The sequence below is a fragment of the Hyperoodon ampullatus genome (assembly GCF_949752795.1).
Source record: "Hyperoodon ampullatus genome assembly, chromosome: 17".
NCBI lineage: Eukaryota > Metazoa > Chordata > Mammalia > Artiodactyla > Ziphiidae > Hyperoodon > Hyperoodon ampullatus.
In genome coordinates, this window is record NC_136930.1 from 67,707,629 (window position 1) to 67,729,792 (window position 22,164).

At 44.0% G+C, this 22,164-nt stretch overlaps 1 protein-coding gene across 1 annotated transcript in view; it reads right to left on the reverse strand.

Moving 5' to 3' along the window:
- ASAP1 (ArfGAP with SH3 domain, ankyrin repeat and PH domain 1) overlaps positions 1–22,164 on the reverse strand; it is a gene marked incomplete at its 3' end in the record, with an annotated part of 309,959 nt that overhangs the window by 53,532 nt on the left and 234,263 nt on the right. The window contains exons 12-13 of the mRNA XM_079722229.1: positions 17,624–17,724; positions 14,710–14,779 (exon numbers count right to left, since the gene is read on the reverse strand). Coding sequence (XP_079578355.1) covers positions 14,710–14,779; positions 17,624–17,724 — 171 coding nt within the window. The remainder of the gene's footprint in view (positions 1–14,709; positions 14,780–17,623; positions 17,725–22,164) is intronic.

Here is a 22,164-nt window from a genome sequence, read left to right on the forward strand (position 1 = left end):
CCTTAAGAATTTTTGAGACACCATTCACAGGTGAATGTGACAGAGGGTTAACCAGATGATTTCTTTTTTCTTCCCGAATGTTTGTGACTCCACTGCTTCTGAACAACCAACATATACAACCAAGTAACAGAGACAAAATTTTTAAAAAGGAAAAAATATTCAGTTAAGTATCAACCGATCCTGGAAAATGAAATAGCACCCTTCACCTCTCATTTCAAAGCATGGGCTACTTCCAAGTACATTACCAGAAAGCTTCTGATGACAAGGGTTTTGCACAGTTTAAGTCACTGCATGATCGACCCACAACTTCAGTGACAATGACATGTGACACTTATTCCCTTGGAAGCTTGTCAAGTCTGCTGGACTGACATCTGCCACATCAACATGAACTTCACTTGACACAGACACGTCTTGCCTGTACACAGTATTCTCCCACCAAATGCCAGTGAGACAAAGGACCTATCACCCCAAATGTGAATCTGAAGAGCAGAGAACACAATTTTTGACAGGTGAAGCAGCCGACGTGGCCAGTACCAAGCCCAGGAACACCAGGAAGTGGAGCAGGATGCTGAACCAGAGTGCATGGACCAAGGGACCAGAAGGCTCGGAATCACTAGTCATCACTGAAACTCCAGGTCTGTATAACTTGCCAAAATTATACATGTCAAAGTCCTTTCTCGACATTTAGTACTAATGTACAGGTATACCGATTAAAGAAGATATAATCTCTCCCGGCGGTGCAGCAGACTAAAATCATAGTGAGACTAAATGACTTGCCCTGGGCTACAACACGGTGGAACAGTTCAGGAACTGCTTTCATACTGTTTAAGTACAAGAAAGGATAAAAAGGAAAGGAAACATGTACTTGTTGAGTCCTCACTGTTGGTGATCCCTGCCACACTCTGAATGAAAACCCCAGGCTGCGCCAGGACCTCCAAGGACCACCTCCAGGCTCCTTCTGCCTTCGGCCCCTGCCGGCGGAGAGGGGCACTGGCCTCCCAGGGACACCTCCTGCTCGTGCCCTCCAGGCCTCTCCCAGTCGGCCCCTCCCCAGAGGAGGGGTTCCTGGCCTGACCACCCTCCCTAGACCTCCTACCCCTCTGCACCCTGCTGTGTTTACGTCCTGGGTCTTCTCACTCCTATTTACTTCTTATCTTTCTTCCCACTAAGAGCACACATTTTTCTGCAGCAGGCACTCAAATATTTATCAAATGAATGAATGCATTCCAGGGGCCTTACATATACTATCTCATGTATGACCTGTGAGGGAACTATGTTTAGTTTCTTTTACTAAGATGCAGAAGCAGAGGCGCAGAGAGGTTAACCAACTTTCCTAAAACCTCCTAGTAAGGAAGCAGCAGAGCCTGGAGCTGAGTCCAGGGTTGAGTGGACCAAAGGCCCACTCCTCCCTCCTTTCTGCTTCCATGGGAAAGACCGCCACACAAAATCGCCCAGGAGCAGCCTGAAGCCCAAGCCCGCGAGAACACCTCCTTCTGAGAATAAGGGTTAGAAACAGAGCAAAGGTTCCAAAGATTAGCTTCTATTTTAATATCTTCTCAGGTCATCTGACTTTCAAAATTGATTCAAAGGGAAATTTTAGAAGCCTATTTGAAACACCTATTCACTTACTCCTTGGATGAGATACTGCTGAAGCCTCTACCACATCTAAGCACATATGAAGAACAGGTGGCCTGTGCCACCCAGCAGCTATGGGAAACAGACACGACCACGGGCCTAGGATGTGCCTGGTGCCCGGCGGGGCCCAGAGCCTGAGCTGGATTTCCATAAGGCTCCAGAGGCAGCCTCATCCCTGAGTGAGGGCTGAGAGGAAGAGGGGCAGGTGGGGGGAATGCAAGGGACAAGGCAGGAGGTGATGCGGAAGGAGAAGCAGGGAGGGCAGTGCATGTGGTGCTAAGGACTCTTGTCCCATCCCAGGAGATCTGCAGTCCACTTGCATCCAGCGGGACAGCTGGTGGAGGAGGCCGAGAGCGTAAGACAGATGAGCAATGATGGGGGCCTGAATTAAAGCCAGGGTCGTTGTACTGGGGGCCAGGGACTCAAGATATGGCGAGAAAGAGACTTTCAATAAATGATTCCCAAAGTAACCTCTACCTGGTACGTGGCTCGCCCAGGCTCTGCATTTGAATGATGAGGGAAGGGGTCCGCGGCCCCCGCAGGCTCCGCCGAGCAGCATCTTTCAAAGGCTACACGCGCTCTACCCCAAATACAATTACGCTACCTTTCAAACATGAAGACTGTTTTGGCTCTGTTCGCTGAAACTCTGAGGCTTGTCCTTTTACAGGTTTTACTTTTCATTAAAAGAATGCATATTCACTGAGGAAACACTCGGAGCTGGACACAGTGCAAAGAAGAAACTGAACGTTACTTGTTAATCCCACTTTCACACCCAGTGACAGTCCTTGTTAATACCGGATTTTAACAAGATGTGTGTGTGTGTGAAATGTCTGTTCTTAGAAAAAAATGGGTTGGTTCAATTTGTGTATACTGTTTTGCAAATTGCTTTTTCCAGTTAACATGATACAGAGAAGAGTTCATATTTACACAAGCATGTGGCAAAGCCATTTGCAGGTTTTTGAACATGTTTCCACTAGGGAAGCTCTGGACACGTTCCCTGCACAGAAGTGATGAGGATATTAGCCCTGTGACATAACACTCTGCCACCCAAACTAGAAGATGCCGTTCAGCTAGGAAAGTCATCAGAAATGTGTGCACAAACAGAATGAGTCGATTCTGACGAATGTTTCTGCGTCTCCCGAAAGAAAAAAAAACCACCACCCATTTCTCCTTAGCTCGGCATGCACTGCGGTGAAGTGATTTTGCTGGAAGCGTGAAGTCGTTAGCGCAGGCATATTTCTGTGAGCAGAAAACAGCTGCTACTGGAATTAGTATCCAGAAATGAAGTTCTTTCTCCCCACCATCCTGCTGAATAGCTCTGCTTCACAAACAAGAAGTGAACGTCATTAATTACTTGGGAAATAAGCCTGACCCAGCCAGGCTGAGCCTGCTGCGTAGACAGAGGTAAAAAGAGAATAATAAAGCCCTCTGCACTTCCTAGGCTAATGCTGGCTAACACTGCCGTTCAGATTCTTACAGGCATTTCAATTTTTTGTTCCATAAATATTTATTTGGACACCTACCATGCCCCAGAGGGACACGTACGTTTGGCACACAACCAACAACCACAATAACCCCCTGACAAGAAGTTAGGTACACGGTGAACACCTAGCACTGCAGAAAGAGCTTATCTCCAGAATTTTAGTACATTAAAACTTTTGGCTTCTGGAAAGCATTTTGGTTTCTTTGGGGGCAAGACAGACGTTTTCGTTTACTGAGCAACTGAACTACTCGATACTGTATATACATTTTATTATTTCACTCTTGCAATACCCCTATGGGCTAGGTACAGTGACTGTACCCATTTTACACATGAGAAAACCAAGGGTCAGGAAGGCGAAAATAAACTGACCAATGTTTTACACAAAGTAAAAAGCAAAGCTGGGATTCGAACAAATTTCTTCCCAGAGCTCTCCGCATTTATCACGCTGTTCCCCTGTCTAGACAGACCCTCGGGACATTTGCAGAGTCAGTGAAAACATCTTCTTTTTCCCTTTCTGGTTCTTCCTACCCTGGAATGGCCAGTTCCCTCCTTTCCCTTCCAGATCACTTAATACGCCTGCTGAGAAGTCTCACTTATTCTCCACCTGTTCCACATTCCAAAATTACTATCTTGGGGCCACAATTAAAGCTCCCCCATCCGTTTAGTGAGCCTTCAGACAGCTCAGGGGAGAAGGAACTGACCACCCAACTGAAGCAATTCATCCTAGAGTATGATGACTAGGAATTCCCTTAAACCTCCCAACCATTTAAACCATAGGACCGATTTCTAGTTGGCAGAACATGTGTGCATGTGCAAGAAAGATCTATTTGCAAGTGGAGATTTTCTTGAAAATTTCTTATTGCAGTAATGAACTTGTCACGACTTCTGAGAGTATGTTCCATTCTAGAATCAACATTAAACAATGCTGTAGTGTAAACAGGAAAAAAAAAGAGGTTATTGGGGCTCCTGATTAAGAAGTGGGACTGATGTTACCTCATCCAACCAATGTGCTAGATATTCATCATTTAGTCATTTCCACAAACATTTACTGAGTGCCTACTATTGGCCAGTATATAACGTTTGGGCCAGTATAGAACTTTTTGGGTTTTTTTTGCGGTATGCGGGCCTCTCACTGTTGTGGCCTCTCCCATTGTGGAGCACAGGCTCCGGACGCGCAGGCTCAGCGGCCATGGCTCACGGGCCCAGCCGCTCAGTGGCATGTGGGATCCTCCCGGACTGGGACACGAACCCATGTCCCCTGCATCGGCAGGCGGACTCTCAACCACTGTGCTACCAGGGAAGCCCCAGTATAGAACTTTTAAACTCCCATTTCCTATTTAACTGTAGTAACCACTTTAATCCTTCAATTTCACCCTCCCTTCTTCATCTAAGAATCAAGTCCAGAGTTTCCGACAATCCCTGCTCAACATGAAAGCAGGAGAGATTGATTTGGCAGTTCCTCAAACCCCAGGCAGCATCAGCACCCTTGTGACACCCTTGTGATTCTGGAGTATTAGCCAAAAGGGGATGGAGGGTGCAATTCTTGGTCTTTAAAGCCAGAACAAGACACTGTCATAAATACCAGGCTTTCATGGAGCCACACGGAGGCTCCTGCTTGTTTGTCTGGAGCGAAACAATATTCTGTTAATTTACAAAAGCAATTTACTACTTATACTCTAAGGTACACGGTAGGATGGAGAGAAAAAGATAATTCTGGAGGCAATCAGAGCCGGGTCTGAGTCTAGGCCCTGTTGTCCATCCTGCAGCCATGAGCTCTCCTGGGTCCCAATTCTTCTTGTCTTAGAGAAGGGAGACAACGCCTTCTCCGCTGTGATAATGAACCCAGGCAACGTCTGAACAAGTGCTGGTGCTCCCCCTTCAAGTGGGAGGTGGCACGGGCTCTAGAATTCTACTTCTTTGGTTCAAATCTAGCGCAAGCACCTGCTGGTTGTGTGACTTTGACTTTTTCTCCTTAAAATGGAGGTAACGGCAACTACCTGTGAGGCTGCTTCAGTGGGAAACTTCAGTGGGAAAACATGAAACTAGCACGGGGTGTGTGCTGAATGCATGGTAGTTACTATTTTTACAGCTATTATTTCCCACATATCTCCTCTAATGGCGTCCACATAGCTGACACCTAAGATTCTACACTGTCATCAACACCCCTCTAGATTAAGGCGGTATTCCTTGTTAACAATGCAACCACCTCTGGGAGAGTTACCCATTCAAGTCACCCGGGTTCAAAGAGAACACCAGATCCTGTCTGACAGGAGGGTTACAGAGGGTGAACTGAGGCTGCGTGCCATGGGCAGGGTGGGGGAAGGGGAAACAGAGTGCCCTGGCTTCTGTATGAAGACAAAGAGCACGCAAACGAAGTGAGGGGACTCCAGACAGACAGAGGGGAACCGGAAGAGGGGGTTAACGGGCCCAGAAACGCTGGGGACTCAGGAAATAGGGAGAAGCTTAGACCTGCCCACTGCCCTGATTTTACTGCTTCATCTACTAAAAGGACCCTCAACTAGAATAAAAAGGGAGGTAGGGAGACTCAGACTTCAAACTGGCCAAGTTCTGAATGAGGTCCACGCCAGTTCACAAACCTTACAGAAGTCCCTGAAATTGGCTGCAGGTTTCCACCTTACTACCCGCCCCTCCTGTCTGTGTGTCCTTTTAAATTACACCACTGGCAAACAATGGGGGGAGGGGCTCACTGATTCCCCATCTGGCTGAGCATCAGAATTACCTGGGAAGCATTCCTTGGGCTTCAGCACCAGACCAACTAAATCAGAACCTTTGGGAGTGAAGCCAGATGATTCTAATGTACAGTCAGGACTGCAAATCACTGAATTCATTTAGCCAATTGCAGCCTCTCCCAATCACTTGTAATGATTCACTCAGATGGAAGTGATAAGGGTTTGTATCAGGAATACACTGTATCGATGCTGCTAATACATAATCTTGGGATTCAAACAGTGAAAAGGAGAAGCTCCTTCTCCAGGATTCAAATCAAGTAAAAATCGCTGTTGAATATATTGTTTAGAAGAAAAAACAACCTGTAAAACATAACCAGTTAGATTTCTAAACTTACGTTTTACGGAACTTGAGTTTGGGAAGCCCTCTAATAAACGTCAATGTCTTCAGGTCTGTTATTTGCAATATGGCAGATGCCTACAAAGATATTCCACGGGGACCCCCTGAGTTTTGGAAATAGTGCTGCTTATTTGTATGTCCAAATAACATTATCTGTGTGGAACAACTGTGGTTTTTTTGCTGGTCACTGTGACTATTTAGAAAATTCAACACCAGTGCCTTAGGACCTGAGGCTGCATTTTGAACTTGATTTATGAAAGTCAACTCTGGTCTTCTGTTTAAAAAAAAAGTGGGGGAGGAGAGGGAGCTCCATGTCACCAGGGCAGTGGGGTGAGGGGCTGACTGATGAGGTGAAGGAAAATGGCACCAACTTAAGCCAATGGAAGGGACATAAAATAGAGAATTATTATTCCAATGGAGGAGGGAGAAATTCAAATACGAATTAAAAACACTGGTTCAGGACGCTCTACAGAAATTTTTTACGGTTCTTGCTTAATTGGAATTTTTGTTATACCAACTATAAAGTATTTTTTAAGTTCATCCTTGAATTCTCTCCCTTTTTTTTTTTTTTTGCATCTAGATAGCAATAGTTTTTTGGTTTTTTTTTTTGCGGTACGCGGGCCTCTCACCGTTGTGGCCTCTCCTGCTGCGGAGCACAGGCTCTGGACGCGCAGGCTCCGCGGCCATGGCTCACGGGCCCAGCCGCTCCGCGGCATGTGGGATCTTTCCGGACCGGGGCACGAACCCCTGTCCCCTGCATCGGCAGGCGGACTCTCAACCACTGCACCACCGGGGAAGCCCAGATAGCAATACCTTTTAAAGAGTGTTTAATTAAACCTCCAAATAACTCTTGAAAGAGAGTAAGGAAAGTGATCCCATTCTACCCATATTGGCTTCTCTTGGGTTCTCAGAACATGCTTTCTGCCCTCAGGACTTTGGACTGTCCCCTTTGCTCTGCTGGGACTGCTCCTGAGCAGGATCACTGCCATCTGCAGAGACGCCTTCCCTGCCCACACCAGTGGGGCTGCCCCTCTTATTTCCTATCCCAGCACCTGCTCACTTCTTTTACAGCACTTAGCCTTTGTTTACCCCAGGCTCCAAGAGCCCAGGGGCCACTAATTCACCACTGCTTCCGTAGTACCTGGCCTTGTGCCTGCTTAGAAAGGAATAAGACATCTTAATGAGCAAATTATACTCATTTTACATTGGAGAAAACTGAGGCTCCAAAGGCTTAAGTAACTTACCCAAGGTCCTACAGCTTGTTCAGGAGTTTAAGCCCAGGTCTAATTAGCTCCAAAGTTTGTTCTTTTACAATTCACGGCGCTGCTTCTAATCACTGGGGGTAAGGAAAGTAGTCTCTTCTTGTAGTGACAATGGGACTAAAGACGTGCAGTTGGGCAGAGTCCAGAATAGCCTCAGAAAGCAACAGAGGCCAATCACAGAAATCAGGTTATTCAACAGCCTTCGAGGCAGGGAGCAGCCCATTGTGAATGGGCTTTCAGCGCATCTGCTGAAGCCCTCGCAGCTGAATGTCACCTTCAGGGCTCTGGATAGCACAGAGAACAGCCCTTGGAAAATGTCCGTGGGTCTAAAGAGCCCAAGGACAGGGAGAGAGACATCAGATGCTTGCTTTAGTGCAATGCCCTGGAGATGTCAGGAGTGCTGTTCGCCTCTAATAGGAAGAAATGAAATTCCTCTGAGAGGACAGGTGCCTAAACTGGCTTCATTAAGTACCTCGAGGGGTAAGGAAACAGCAACACAAAGGAATTCCAATAAATTTAAATTGAGATGTTAACATACTAGGGAAGAAGATAATAGTAATAGCAATAATAATAGCTGACAATTATTTAGTGCTACCTCTGCCCCACATTGTGTTCTAATTCCTTATAATCAATGAACTCATTTAGTCTTTACACACACCTATGAATCCGGCAGTACTGTGACGGACTCGGTGTCATTTGGACTCCAATCGTAGCAGTCTGGCCCCACGGTGCGGTGCTGGTGCTGTCACCTCACCTCAGCTCACCCACATGATGAGACTAATTATTAAGTTTCCCAGATACTTAGTCGGGTCCAGGCTCTACAAAGCTTTAAATGCATCATCTCATTTAATTCTCACAACACTGAAAGACAGGTACTGTTATTATCCTATTTAACAAATGAGGAGTAAAATTAAGTAGCTTAAAAGCCACACACAATAAGTAGCTGAAGAGGCATTTAATTCCAGGTTGACTCAGAGGGCTATGCTCTTAATCTCATCCTTCTAAGACGTCCAGCCCACCAAGAATCATCTAAAGAGGCTCCACCTGGTCCGGTTCAGTTGGATTCTCAAACTTTTAGAGTAAAAATCAAACCTTAGTGGACTTCTGTGTGATACTGAAAGCATTTTTAGTGTCGAGAAACGAGTGGCTATGAATTTAATGATTGTTACAGTGTTAATCATAAAAGCATCTGCAGGCATTTAAAGAATGTATGACTTTAAAAAATCAGTCTTCAGGGGCTTCCCTAGTGGCGCAGTGGTTGGGAGTCCGCCTGCCGATGCAGGGGGTGCGGGTTCGTGCCCCGGTCCGGGAGGATCCTGCGTGCCGCAGAGCGGCTGGGCCCGTGAGCCATGGCCGCTGGGCGTGCGCGTCCGGGGCCTGTGCTCCGCGGCGGGAGGGGCCACGGCGGTGAGAGGCCCGCGTACCGCAAAAAAAAAAAAAAAAAAAAAATCCGTCTTCAGATTCAAAGATAAGTTCACGGACCCCCTGTAATATCTTCATGACCCCGACTCCTCTCCTTCCCGCCTGGAAGCCCTTAGAGCTGTCTTTACCCTGAGACCCTAGGATTTTTTTTTTTTTTTTTTTTTTTTTTTTTTTTTTTTTTTTTTTTTTGCGTTATGTGGGCCTCTCACTGTTGTGGCCTCTCCCGTTGCGGAGCACAGGCTCCGGACGCACAGGCCCAGCGGCCATGGCTCACGGGCCCAGCCGCTCCGCGGCATGTGGGATCTTCCCAGACCGGGGCACGAACCCGTGTCCCCTGCATCGGCAGGCGGACTCTCAACCACTGCGCCACCAGGGAAGCCCTGAGACCCTAGGATTGACTGAACAACAAGGTAAGGAGTTTCATTCCAAAGAACTATTCTTCACAGACCTTTCAAAGACCTCACAACAAGCTGGCATCGGAGGAAAGGCCTATCATGTAGTGGAAAGAGAACTGGCTTTGGGGTTTGAAAACTGGTTCAGCTATTTACAGACTATGTGACCCTGGGCATGGGATTTAATCTTTCTGAGCCTTACTTTCTTCATCTACAAAATGCAACTTCATTCAAAAAGTATTCGCTGAGCACTAACTACATGTCAGGCAGTGTGTTAGTCAGTGGGAACTCAAAGGTGAGTAAGACATAATTTCCACCTCCTAAGACCTTCCAGACTAGTGAAAAATGAAGACCGTGAGCCACCCCTGCAGGTGAAGGCACAAGACTGAGTGCAGGGCACGCTCTAAATGCTCAATAAATGGCAGTCATCTTTCTCTTGCCAACACATATTTGAACCGGATGTGACACTGGGGTTAATAAATTCAGGAAGGGTTTTTGAGAAGCCAAGCTTCTTATACTCTTGAAATTAATTTTTCAGGATTATTATAATAAAGTAATATTTCACCTATAATTCATATACCTTCTTTCTTTGATAATTTGTTTTACTATATACTATAATGCTTATAGTTAAAAAAAAAAGTACAAGCAAATAATACAAGGGTACAGAAATTTATTTGTAATAGTTCAGTGGTTTGATGTAAACACTTTTATCCTTAAGCTTTGAGGCAGACTAAAATGTTTGCCATAGATTTGTTAGAATTAGCATTTTGAAATGAAAGCATCATATGCTGTGCTGAGCAGATACTAGATACTATCAATATTACTGTTACAGCAGATTCAGAGATTCTCACTGAATTTGATTCCCAAAGTGCTGGATTACTTTAAACAGTAAATTAAAAAAAAAATTATGTCTTTGAACAGGTACATGAAGCAATGAATTTGCAGATGAAATCTTCTAGGGATGGGAGCAAATCTTGCAGGTGTACACAAAGTGGATTTCTTCCTAGAACAGTAAGTTGGGGAGATGAACGGCCCCTGGAGCAGGTCTCGCATATGTGGTTAAGCCAACAGACCGCAGCTCATTAATCTAAATGCATACCCGACCCTTTCCTGGTCAACCTGACAAGAGCAACCTGCAAAAGTGACTGGGGCCCTTCAAGAAGGAGGAATTCCCCTGTGTTAAGGGGTCCCAAACAAAGGCCCTATATTTTCTGACAAAAAAGTTCGTTTATCCACTTTTCCAATGATCACTGGATTCCATATGCTTTCCCAGAAAAGTGCTGGCCTTGACTTTCAACCTGATTCTAAGTGATCAGTCGTGTTTGCAAAGCCTGGAAAAGCCAGCTAAAGCTGGCTACAGAGATCTTTCTGTGGGAGCAGGTTATGTGATTACAAAGTGATATAACTGGCAGCAAAAAAGTGTGGCCTAAAGCCAATGAAAAGTGGGGAACAGGTTAACACAGACCAGTGGGAGGCAGTCAGAAATTAGGTGGAGAATCCCATTTTCCTCTGGGCTGCTCCGGGGGCAGGAGAGGTAGACCCACAATTTCCAACGTTTATAGCGGGAGAGGCTAACTAACTGTCAATAGGTTTCAGTACCGCCAGCAATATCTGAGGAGGTAACACTAATAGCAACAACTGCAAGGAACTGTGGCCCCCACACAGCATGGTATCTCATTTAATCCTTACTAGCCCCTTTAGGAGTTAAATATTTTTCTCAAGGTCACACGGTCAATGGCGAAGCTGGGACTCAGACTCAAATCTGACAGATGCCACAGTCCATTCTCTTAGCCACTAAACAATGCCGCTGATGTGACGTCTCCTGTTGATTAGAGCCTTAAGGAAGCATAGAAACAGCTGACTTGGCCACAATGACGTGTTTGGCAGGAAAGAAAAAGGGAGGGTGGAAGAGAACGTATGTTTTTATTTTCAGCATACCACCCAAGGCCATGTCAACTACACGTGAGCAGTGCCGCTGACTCACTGGATCATCTTTGTGATCTCCCACAGCAGGTTCTTAAGAGAAGCAAATCGATGGAATAGGATAAGGCCATTCCATAACTTGTAAGAATGCTTACTGAGGACCGTCATAGCCAGACAAATCCAAGGCAAGAAGAACGTGAAGACAGGGCACACACAGCAAATTTTTAACTAAAAGCTCTGGATCCACATAAAGTCAAATGGCTGGAAATGTTCACTTTAGTACATTTAACCTGAAGAATACTTCCCGGGAGTGGAGAAATCCTAACATTTCCCCTGGGGCCTTTCTGGTTTTTATGTCTGCTCATGCACAAGATTTAGACCCAACTCAGGGTCACACTGCTTACACCTAACTCAGCTAATAAGATCAGACACTATCAGACACGAGTTGGGCTCAGGAAAGTGACTTGAAGGCCAGGCACAATCACATTCAGGCAACTGAGGACCACATGTTCCATCTATACCTTACAGCGCAGCAGCTGAAATGTCTCTTGGGACTCCAGTGACTTGAAGAGCACTGTTCTGACTGCTGCAGGCCTAAGACCACCCTGGATGCCTTTGGGACTCGACCCGAGGTAGGTCCACCTTGCAGTTACCCAAGAGTATAGGATACCTGACTCAAGACAGGCCACACTGAGGTTCTGATCACAAAACTGCAGGGCTGGCTGTACTGTACTGTCCTTATAATAATGAATCACTGCTCAGGGGTCACGTCCTGTTTTGGGCCATCAGAGAATCCCAGCTGGCTCATACAGGCACATGCCTCTTGCAAACACTGACTCTTAGGCACCCCCGGTTCAGGGCTGTGTCCTGGGACCCCACGCTGGGGAGGAACTGGGGTTGCAGGTGAGGGAGAGTTGACGTCCGGGTGTGTGGAGTCCCAGCCTGCACCAGATTCCCAACCGCGCCATTTGTTAGCTGGGTAACCTCGGGAGGTGAACTTCTCTGAGCCCCGGCTCCCTCATCTGTAAGATGGAGATAACAACCTCACCTTTAACTCAGGGTTGTTGAGGATTAAATGTCAGCACGCATTAATCAAAGTGCTGGTGGATGCCTGGCACATGGTAAGCATTCCAAAAACATTAGCCACCAGGACGATAATGATGATGAGATGGGATGACAGCAGTGCTTTTGAAAAGTCAAAGTTAGATGGTGGGAACCTGCACTGTCACACAGGGCTAGAATGGAGACGGTTTCATCATCTATGGAATAGGACTAACAGAAGCTAATAATAATGTAAGACGGGCTGTGGTAATGTGCTCAGAGCAAGGAGTGCCCAGCCCAGGGGGTACACTCACGAAGTGTTATCTATTCCCTTAAGTGGTTCTCATCTTGGATCATGTGATCAGAAACCTTTATGACACAGTGATCAGAAACCTTTATGACACAGCCCCACAAGTATTTTAATCACCAAAATAATGAGTAGGGTCAGTCCCTCCTTAGCCAACAAACCATTAAGCCCTCACAGAGGCTTTAAGAGTGAAATCCTAGCATTTGCCAGTTGTGGGACTTGGGTAAGATACTTAAACCCTCTTAATAACAGATTTACCTGGTAGCGTGTGGCAACAATGACATACGGTAATCTGTATAAAGCATTTTCTATAACTGGGCTCATGATAAGTACTTACTTAATATCAACTAATGTTATTACTGTCAGAAGTTCTTCATAGGACTTGTTTCCTAAGGTTAATTGTGTATGGAATTAAACACGAGCAGGTCAAAGTTTTCTCATTTTCCACCTGTGTATCTTTGATGCCTGGTCCAGCACATGGCAGAGTGGAAGCTTATTAAAACATTGCTGAATAAATGACTAACTGTTAGACAGCCTCAGTGATAATTACTGACTGATCTAAGTCCGCCAGCAGGATTTCTGGTATCAGATGGGTGGCTTGTCCCAACTGGCATGATAGTTAAAAAATCTCAGCTGGGCTGTCTGAGGGAAGCTGAAGACCTCTAAGGAATCAGCCCAAGGTTTCTGCAGGAGGCAAAGGACAGAGGTGACATAACTGCTCAAGTTGCATAAAGGCCAATAATTTTTAAGATGCATGTATAGCCAACTACCTGGAAGGGTTTGGCCACAGGTGTGTACCGACCACATTCTGTGTCAAGGTCTGTTGTGGAGCTGAAGGAAGACGAACAGGACCTGATTAAGTGCCCTGGGGAGATTGCAGCCTGGAAGGGCGTAAGGCCCAATGCTAGACAGACCCAAGCCTGAGTTTCCAACTCTGCCAGTTACCAGCCAAGTCATGGTGCTTCTTTGTGCCTTATTTTCTTCAGCTGTGAAATGAAGATTATAATACCACGTGGGCTGTGGGGAGGACTAAATGAAATAAACTTTATGAAGTATCTGGCACGAGGAAGTGCTTAATAAGTGGCACTTCCTTTCCTCCTCCACAGAGGTAAATCTAAACCAGTGTAATACATGCTCATCCCTTGTTTCTACTATCCTGCTAGCAGTGAACTGCTTACAGAACTGAAGAGTATCACTCGGCACGGGATACTGAGCTCTAACTACAAGCCTCTCCAAGCTGGGATCACTGGGTTAAACTGCAGGCACCTCTGTCAAGACTCTTGCTACACTTTGCTGTTTCCATTCCTACTTGTCACGTCTTCCATGATAATTGCATCTTTAAGATCAAAAAAATTTTTTTTGCTATTTTTAAAAGGGCAAAATAGTAATTCCTGGTTTTACTGTGCGTGTCTTTGACTACCACCAAGACTGAACCTTTTTGACAAGTATAGGGATTTTGTCGATACTGGAACTTTTAGTTGGAAATGGGTGATACGAAGCATAAAAATAAAAATTCTGATAGACTGTAAGTATAACTACATAATATATAGGTATACAACAATCTGAAGGGAAACAGAATGTAAATGTTAGTAACTTGGCTTTATTATTTTCCACTTCCTATTAGATTGCCTTTATTCCCAAAATAAGGGGAGTCATAACTGAGGCAATTTTAGTATGCCACTGTTTTATTTATATATGTTTTAATCCTTTAGCATATTGAGGGACTTTTTGAGTAATTTAAATAAATAGTAACAATAAAAAAAAAGATTGAACAGTGTAACACGTATTGTTTCATTCCCTACGTTACTTTTTCATGTATAGAACACAACACCCTCTGCCATCTTTATAATTCAGAACACTTTAGGTTTTTCAGAACCACCAGTAATACTTCCCCAGAGATGAGATTATAAAGTAAAAGAACACCTGATTCAGTTTGAGGGCGCAGAAGACAAAAAGTTCTGGCGGAGCAAGAGATGAAGCAGGAAGAAAGGACCCATTTCTTTTGTCAAGGAATAGCCTAACCCCCCTGACCTAATCCATCCATTAAAGGCACCTGGGGAAATTTTCACGGCTGGTTACAGCATGTGTTTGCTTTCCAGCCCACGTGGCCAGAAGGCAGTCACAGACACAGCTTGGTAAATTACCAGACACACTTACTGTGGCGTGGGAGATGGTCAGGATCCCGTTCTTGACGGAGCACTTCCTCCTCTGCCACACTTTCCGGATCCTAAGGAGGGAGTCAAACACAAGCTGATACGGTACCTGGTTCACGTAACTATCATAACACAGTTATGATGCATAACAGTCATTACCAAAAAACCCCAACCCCAAACCCAAAACCACACACACCAGAAAATTCTGGTTGCCTTTTATTATCCCAGGTGGAGGGTAATTCAGACTAGTAGGCATGCACAAGGATGCTCTTTATAGCACCGTTTTTGATAGTGAAAATGGGAAACAACAGAAACAATAGAAATCTAATAGGAGGAATGAATAAATGATTACAGTTACATTCATACTACAGAGTATTATTATGTAGGAGCTTAAAAGAAGAAAACAACTACATATGTGCAGACCTACATAAACAGATTTCTAAAGCACACTCTTGATTGAAAAAGCAAACTGCTTTAAGGTAGTTCTGTTATCATCTAATCATGTTAAAATTTCAGGCCTATAAAACAGCACTCTAAGTTTTCTACAGGCATATACGTATATGTATAAACATATTTCCTTCGTTATCACCTGTCTCCCCGTTGAGAATGTAAGCTCTATAACGATAAGGACTTTCAATGTTATAGTTTCAATGTTACAGTCCCAGTGTCTACAACAGTGCCTGGCATGTAGGACTCCCAGAAGTATCTGTTGAATGCATGGGAAGAATGATGAGCAAACCTGACAGTGATCCCAGAAACGTGAAGGAGAAATAGTTGCAATTTTAACAAACAAATTAAAACAAAATGAAAATCTACATGTCTTAGATAAAGCCAAGGAGGCACACATCCACAAACAATCAGAAAACAAGAAACTTTCTTTTAAAGGATGATAATTAGTAAAGCAAATAATCAAGTTTCTACTTACTGTGAAACAGAATCATTTGTTCAAGCAACAGAAAGAGGGCAAGTGTGGAAGGACCAGGGGAGAAAATGGCACAAATGAGGCTGGAGAGAGAGGTGGGGAATGGCTTTGGGAACAGCCCAACGTGCTGTGTGGAGATGAACCGGAGAAGGGATGAGTGAGTGACGGAGAGACCCGTTAGGAGGCCACCAAAATAGTCCAGGAGAGGTGATGGTGCTCATCTGAGCGCAGGGCTGCAGAGGCGGCAAGTCATGTATAACTTCTCATTATTGGGTTGGCCAAAAGGTTCGTTCGGTTTTTCCCATAAGATGGTTCTAGTAGCACTTAGTTGTCTTTAACTTCATTGGAAACAATTTTGTTAGACTGCATGGGACAGCTGTCATATCAGCATGCATTTAAAAAAAGACTTATCAAAATTGGTGAATTTTTGCGTAGCCATTTTAATATTGAAGGTGGAATAAACAAAGCAACATTTTCAGCATATTATGCTTTATTATTTCAAGAAAGGTAAAAATGCAACTGAAATGCAAAAAAAGATTTGTGCAGTGTATGGAGAAGGTGCTGTGACTGATCGAACCCGTCAAAAGTGGTTTGCGAAGTTTCATGCTGCAGATTTCTCGCTGGACGATGCTCCACTGTCGGGTAGACCAGTTGAAGTTGACAGAGATCAAATTGAGACATTAATTGAGAACAATCAACATTATACCTCACGGGAGATAGCTACATACTCAAAATATCCGTATCAAGCCTTGAAATTTATTTGCACCAGCCTGGTTATGTGAATCACTTTGATGCTTGGGGTTCCACATAAGATAAGTGAAAAAAACCTTCTTAACCGTATTTCTACATGTGATTCTCTACTTAAATGTCAGGAAAACATTCCGCTTTTAAAATAAATTGTGATGGACAATGAAAAGTGGATACTGTACAATCGTGTGGAATGGAAGCAATCATGGGGCAAGCGAAATGAACTGCCAACAACCACACCAAAGGCCAGTCTTCATCCAAAGAAGGTGATGTTGTGTATATGGTGGGATTGGAAGGGAGTCCTCTATTATGAGCTTCTTCCGGAAAACCAAACCATTAATTCCAACAACTACTGTTCCCAACCAGACCGACTGGAAACAGCACTTGATGAAAAGCGTCTGGAATTAGTTAACAGAAAACGCATAACCTTCCATCAGGATAACGCAAGACCGCATGTTTCTTTGATGACCAGGCAAAAACTGTTACAGCTTGGCTGGGAAGTTCTGATTCATCCTCTGTATTCACCAGACATTGCACCTTCAGATTTCAATTTATTTAGGTCTTTACAAAATTCTCTTAATGGAAAAAACTTCAATCCCTGGAAGACTGTAAAAGGCATCTGGAACAGCTCTTTGCTCAAAAAGATACAAAGTTTTGGGAAGATGGAATTATGAAGTTGCCTGAAAAATGGCAGAAGGCAGTGGAACAAAAGGGTGAATACGTTGTTTAATAAAGTTCTTGGTGAAAATGAAAAATGTGTCTTCTATTTTCACTTACAAAGCAAAGGCACTTTTTGGCCCACCCAATAGAAACGGAGGAGCTTGTCGTCAGGCTGGCTGTGATGCTAGAGGAAAGAGCGGAGTCAGGGTTGACTCTCAGGGTTGGGGTCTGCACGGCCAGGGGGGGCATCTGGCAGAGAAAACCACAGTGGAAAAACCAGAGAGGTGGGCGAGCATGCAGTCAGCGAGCCGTGTGCTCAAGTTCGACTCAGTGCTTGCCTTCCTCAAATTGCACGTCCCAAGTCGCAGGTGCCATTTAGGGACCGCAGAACAATCACTGCTGCTTCTGGAGACAGCAGGTTAAATCTCAGACTTACTGAGGAAAGCAGCGTGCTAAAGGTCTGAGGCTGGTGCACTGGAAACCTTGTAAGTACGTTTCCCTATCTGAGAGGCTGGGACAGGTTCCTAGGTTACTAACACCCGTAAGTACGCTAAGCGCACACAGGACCCCAGGCTGGCTGTACACGTACCCATCGCTTTTCTTCAGTAGGTACCCCTTCTTCTCACTGCCGTACTCCTTGTTGCCCTGGAGCTGGTGCATGCTGTATCCTCCCTGCCGGCTCTGGGAATCCTAGAGAGGAGAAACCACAGATTAGACAAATGCCGGAGACAGTTCTCAAATCCTTGACTCTATTCTGCCGTGGAGCCTTTGCCCATTGGTCTGGAGCTCAGAGAACTGAACTTCTGAGAGCTGTCGGGTCCTTGTCCTTATTCTAGAGGCGGAAACTGGGCAGGTAAGCGACCGCCAGAGACACAAGCAAGCTCGAGGCAGAGCTGAGGCCTGGGGTAGAGATCTCCTATGTCTAGTTCAGAAGCCAGCTCGACTTCAAACCAACAGTGCAGCGACAGACGGGTCTATGACTCAAACCTGTCTACACTGGCAGCAGAGGTGAGCACAGGAAGGGCTGGAGGAACCGAAGTGGGCCACAAGACAAGCTCATGCATCCCGAGAGATCTTCTTTCAGGCACCCCTCCTTTGCCTCCCATGTTCTGCTTAAATACCCCCAAAGAAAAGTACACCTCCTCTGTGAGGAACTAAGAATTGCTATAAAATTCTTGTTCTGTAACTTACTAGGGCTCTGCAAAAATATACCTATAACCATGTTTTAATTTAAAAAGATGACTCTAAGGCAGGGCAAAGTGTATGGCGTGGTGACAGGGTGACAAAGGCTGACAGAACAACACAGACGCAAACAAGCTTGACTTAACATCCACTGATGCTCCCCCTCGTTTCTAAAGACTGCGTGACCAGACGCAGCCATTACACTGTGGAAATGCAAGAAATAAACTAACAATGGCGAACCGTAGAACGAGAACATGGGGCTTTAGACACAGAGGTACGACAATACATTCTCACAGAAAGCATTGACTTACTCTCCTAGACTTCGATCAGGAAGGGCAAAAGCAAGAGAAAAAAAGGCAGAACAGTTGAAAATACAGTTAGTTTCATTGACAGTCTTATTGTCTATAATTTAAGCACTTTTTGTAACAGAGAAAATATCATTGTAAAGATAATTAATATCAGATTTCTCTCTCTCACACACACACCCTTTAGAGTCATGATAAACTTTGGGTGACGGGACAATAAAATATCTTTATCAAGTTTCATTTCAGGTCATTTGAGAACAGAAAAAAAAGCTGAATGGAAGAGCATGAGGTACACATTTCACCAAGACTGAAGGGTTGACAAACCTCAAAGTGTGTGTGTGTAAAGGGAATCAACACCTCAGTGAAACCCAGTTCATTACTTAGAAAATCTAAAAAGAGCAACAAATTGTAAGAAGATCCTTTCTTTTCCAAGTGAAGAGAATTTAATAAAAATATCCAGTTCATAAGCTGCAACTCAATGGTGAAGTGACAGAAAGCTGAAGCAGCCATTATTTACTGACGGCTTGTGCACGGCCTGCCTTCCAGGCCAGGATGGCCTCTTTCTGGCATTCAGGATCCTCTGGACCAAACAGCATGTGCTCGGTGAATGCATATTAATGTTAATAATAGCTGCAGGAAAATCTGCAGGACAGCGCACCGCTGTAGGGCTATTCTACACGTGATGAATTCACTGTTCAAAAGCATGTCCCCAACACTCCCTAAAAACCAGGCGGGGTGAACATGCTGAGGACACTGGAACGCAGCCCATCTCAGAGATGGAAGCTCCCCCTCGGAACCCACACCGTCCCACTCTCTCATGTAGGTGTAGCTGAGAGCTAAGCGCACGCTGTACCAGGCAAGTTGACTCAGACAAAAGAGGTTACAAACTCTTCATTTTCTTAATCTGAGTAATTTCTTTGTCTTTAACTGGCCAGATTCCCTCCAGCTGAAACATCTCATTGGACAAGTTTAATCACCTGGGGAGAAGTGGGGCATAGCAATCTTGAAAAATTCCCCTCCGTGTTTACTTTTAACCAGGGTCCACAGCCTTGAACTCAGAGTAATTTGGCCCACTCTGCCCTCCCTGACAGGTACTTTCTGGATGGAACTATGACCGAGGACCTGCACCACACACCAAGTAGGCAGAGATAGCCTGCCTCTACCAGTGCCTCTAGTGACAGCCCCCAATACAACAGTAGTGACACATGGGGTTTTTTCAAGGAGGCAGCAATGTGGCCATAATACTAATAAAGAACAATCAGGATAGAAAACTAGATCAGGTGGTAGAGGTCTGAGCCATGGGACAAAATAAGAGGCCAGGATAAATGAAATCCACAGAGCTCCTGCTTTAACCCAATGAAATCACATGAAAATCACTTAACTATCAACCTAGAGTTAGGGATCTTTGCCACAGCTATACCTCTCCAGAACATTAAAGGCAAAATCTAAAATCTCCTTGATATCAATTCTCATTAAGATAACTCTCTTCCTTGGAATGCTTTTCTTTGAACCAAACTTCCCTTTATCTGCTCACATAATTCCTATCTGTCTGAATGCTTTAAAACTATGCATCTCTCATCTTAACTGGTTTGCTAACCTTTAAAATAAAAGCCTAAGTTTTGGGGTTTTTTTTTAAATTAATTTTTACTGGAATATAGTCAATTTACAATGTTGAAAGCCTAAGTTAAAAAAATAAAAGTACTTACCTTTTTAAAAAAATAAGGATTCAGATGCTGACAGCTTATGAAAACTATTATATTCTGTAAGCTTACTACTAAGACATTCCTTACATATATTTACTACTAGCCTAAATTAACTTTCATTTCTGAATAACAAAGATTGAGTAGACCTTGCTTTATATCAGACAAATGTGGTTTTAAAGGTGAATAAAGTGGCTGAAGCCTAGGCTTTGGCCTCAGAAGCCTATTCCACTAAAGCAAGCAGGAAGGAAGCAGTGATTCAGAGGTAGCATGAACAATCCTAAACTAACTAGTAATGAGTTTTATGGCCTAAGAAAGTCACACAAATGATTATCTCTGTCCTTGGAGAAATGATGGCTTAGCAGGGCGCTCCAGATAAATGAAAAGAGGAGTCTCTTTTTTGAGAAAATAAACCTTGGAGAATGGTTAACACTTAATAAGTAAACAAAATAAAACACAACTGAAGGAATGAAATAGGTTCTGAATCCTTTGACAGCACAAGAGAAATCAACTTGTACTGAGGAAAGAGAAATGCAAACGCGAAACTCACTTCAGGTAAACGATTTAAAACTCAAATAGTGAACTTAAAGTAAAACCTTGGCAAAAATCCATGATGTGAGCCAAGAGATGTAAACTACAGAATGAAACTATAGTATTATTTTTAGTTCAATTTCCCATTCTCTATTAGCAGTACTAATTACTTTACTTTCTTATTAGAAAACCTTATTAACATATAAAATGCATTATTAAGGAGTAAAACCTCAACTCTTTTAAAACTGCAAGCAATTAACACCCTCACTGACTTAATGGGTTATAAATGTTTCTGGCATCCAATTTAAAACTAAACCTCTATTTATAGAAACTTCAAATTTCTAAGGTAAGGTATGAATGGAGTGGGCAAAAAATTCCTTCTGTTTCATCTTACTAAATATTTATTGAGTAGTTCTGGGGTGCCAGGCAATGTACTGGATACTGTGAAAGGAGAGATGAGTAAAACACAGATAGTTTGCAAACTATGACGAGCTGAGACTCAAATAAAAAGATGAAGTTTTTGGAATGATTTATGGATAGCACCATTAAAAATAAAATATTTTCAACCCTAAAAATAGTTCCTACCAAAAATCCTACTTAGAGCTCAAATTCTTTTTTTTTTAATTTACTACTTTTGTTTAATATAATTTAATTGTGCTTATATAATTTTTTTTTACATCTTTACTGGAGTATAATTGCTTTACAATGGTGTGTTAGTTTCTGCTGTACAACAGAGTGAATCAGCTACACGTGTACATATATCCCCATATCCCCTCCCTCTTGAGCCTCCCTCCCACCCTCCCTATCCCACCCCTCTAGGTCATCACAAAGCACCGAGCTGATCTCCCCGTGCTCTGCGGCTGCTTCCCACTAGCTATCTACCTTACGTTTGGTAGTGTATATATGTCCATGCCGCTCTCTCACTTTGTCCCAGCTTCCCCTTCCCCTGCTGTGTCCTCAAGTCCGTTCTCTACGTCTGCGTCTTTATTCCTGCCCTGCCACTAGGTTCATCAGTACCGTTTTTTTTTAAGATTCCATGTATGTGCATTAGCACACGGTATTTGTTTTTCTCTTCCTGACTTACCTCACTCTCTACGACAGACTCTAGGTCCATCCACCTCACTACAAATAAGTTTACATTTGGTAGTGTATGTGTGTTAATAGAGCTCAAACTCTTGAAGCTTCCTTTAATGGAGTCAGGTTGAACCTGGTGGGGGTGAGGAGGCTGAATGATTTGATGGGTGATTTAAATTTCTCAGGTCCCTTCTTAGAGCACGTTACACTCTTCTCAAACAGTCACGCTATGGCAAGAACGCTGGTGGACAATCTCCTTCCATATTTAATAAGGCATTAAAAACCATTACCTTCTAAACATATTTTGTGATAAGGGATGATAAACAGCAGGAGAATGG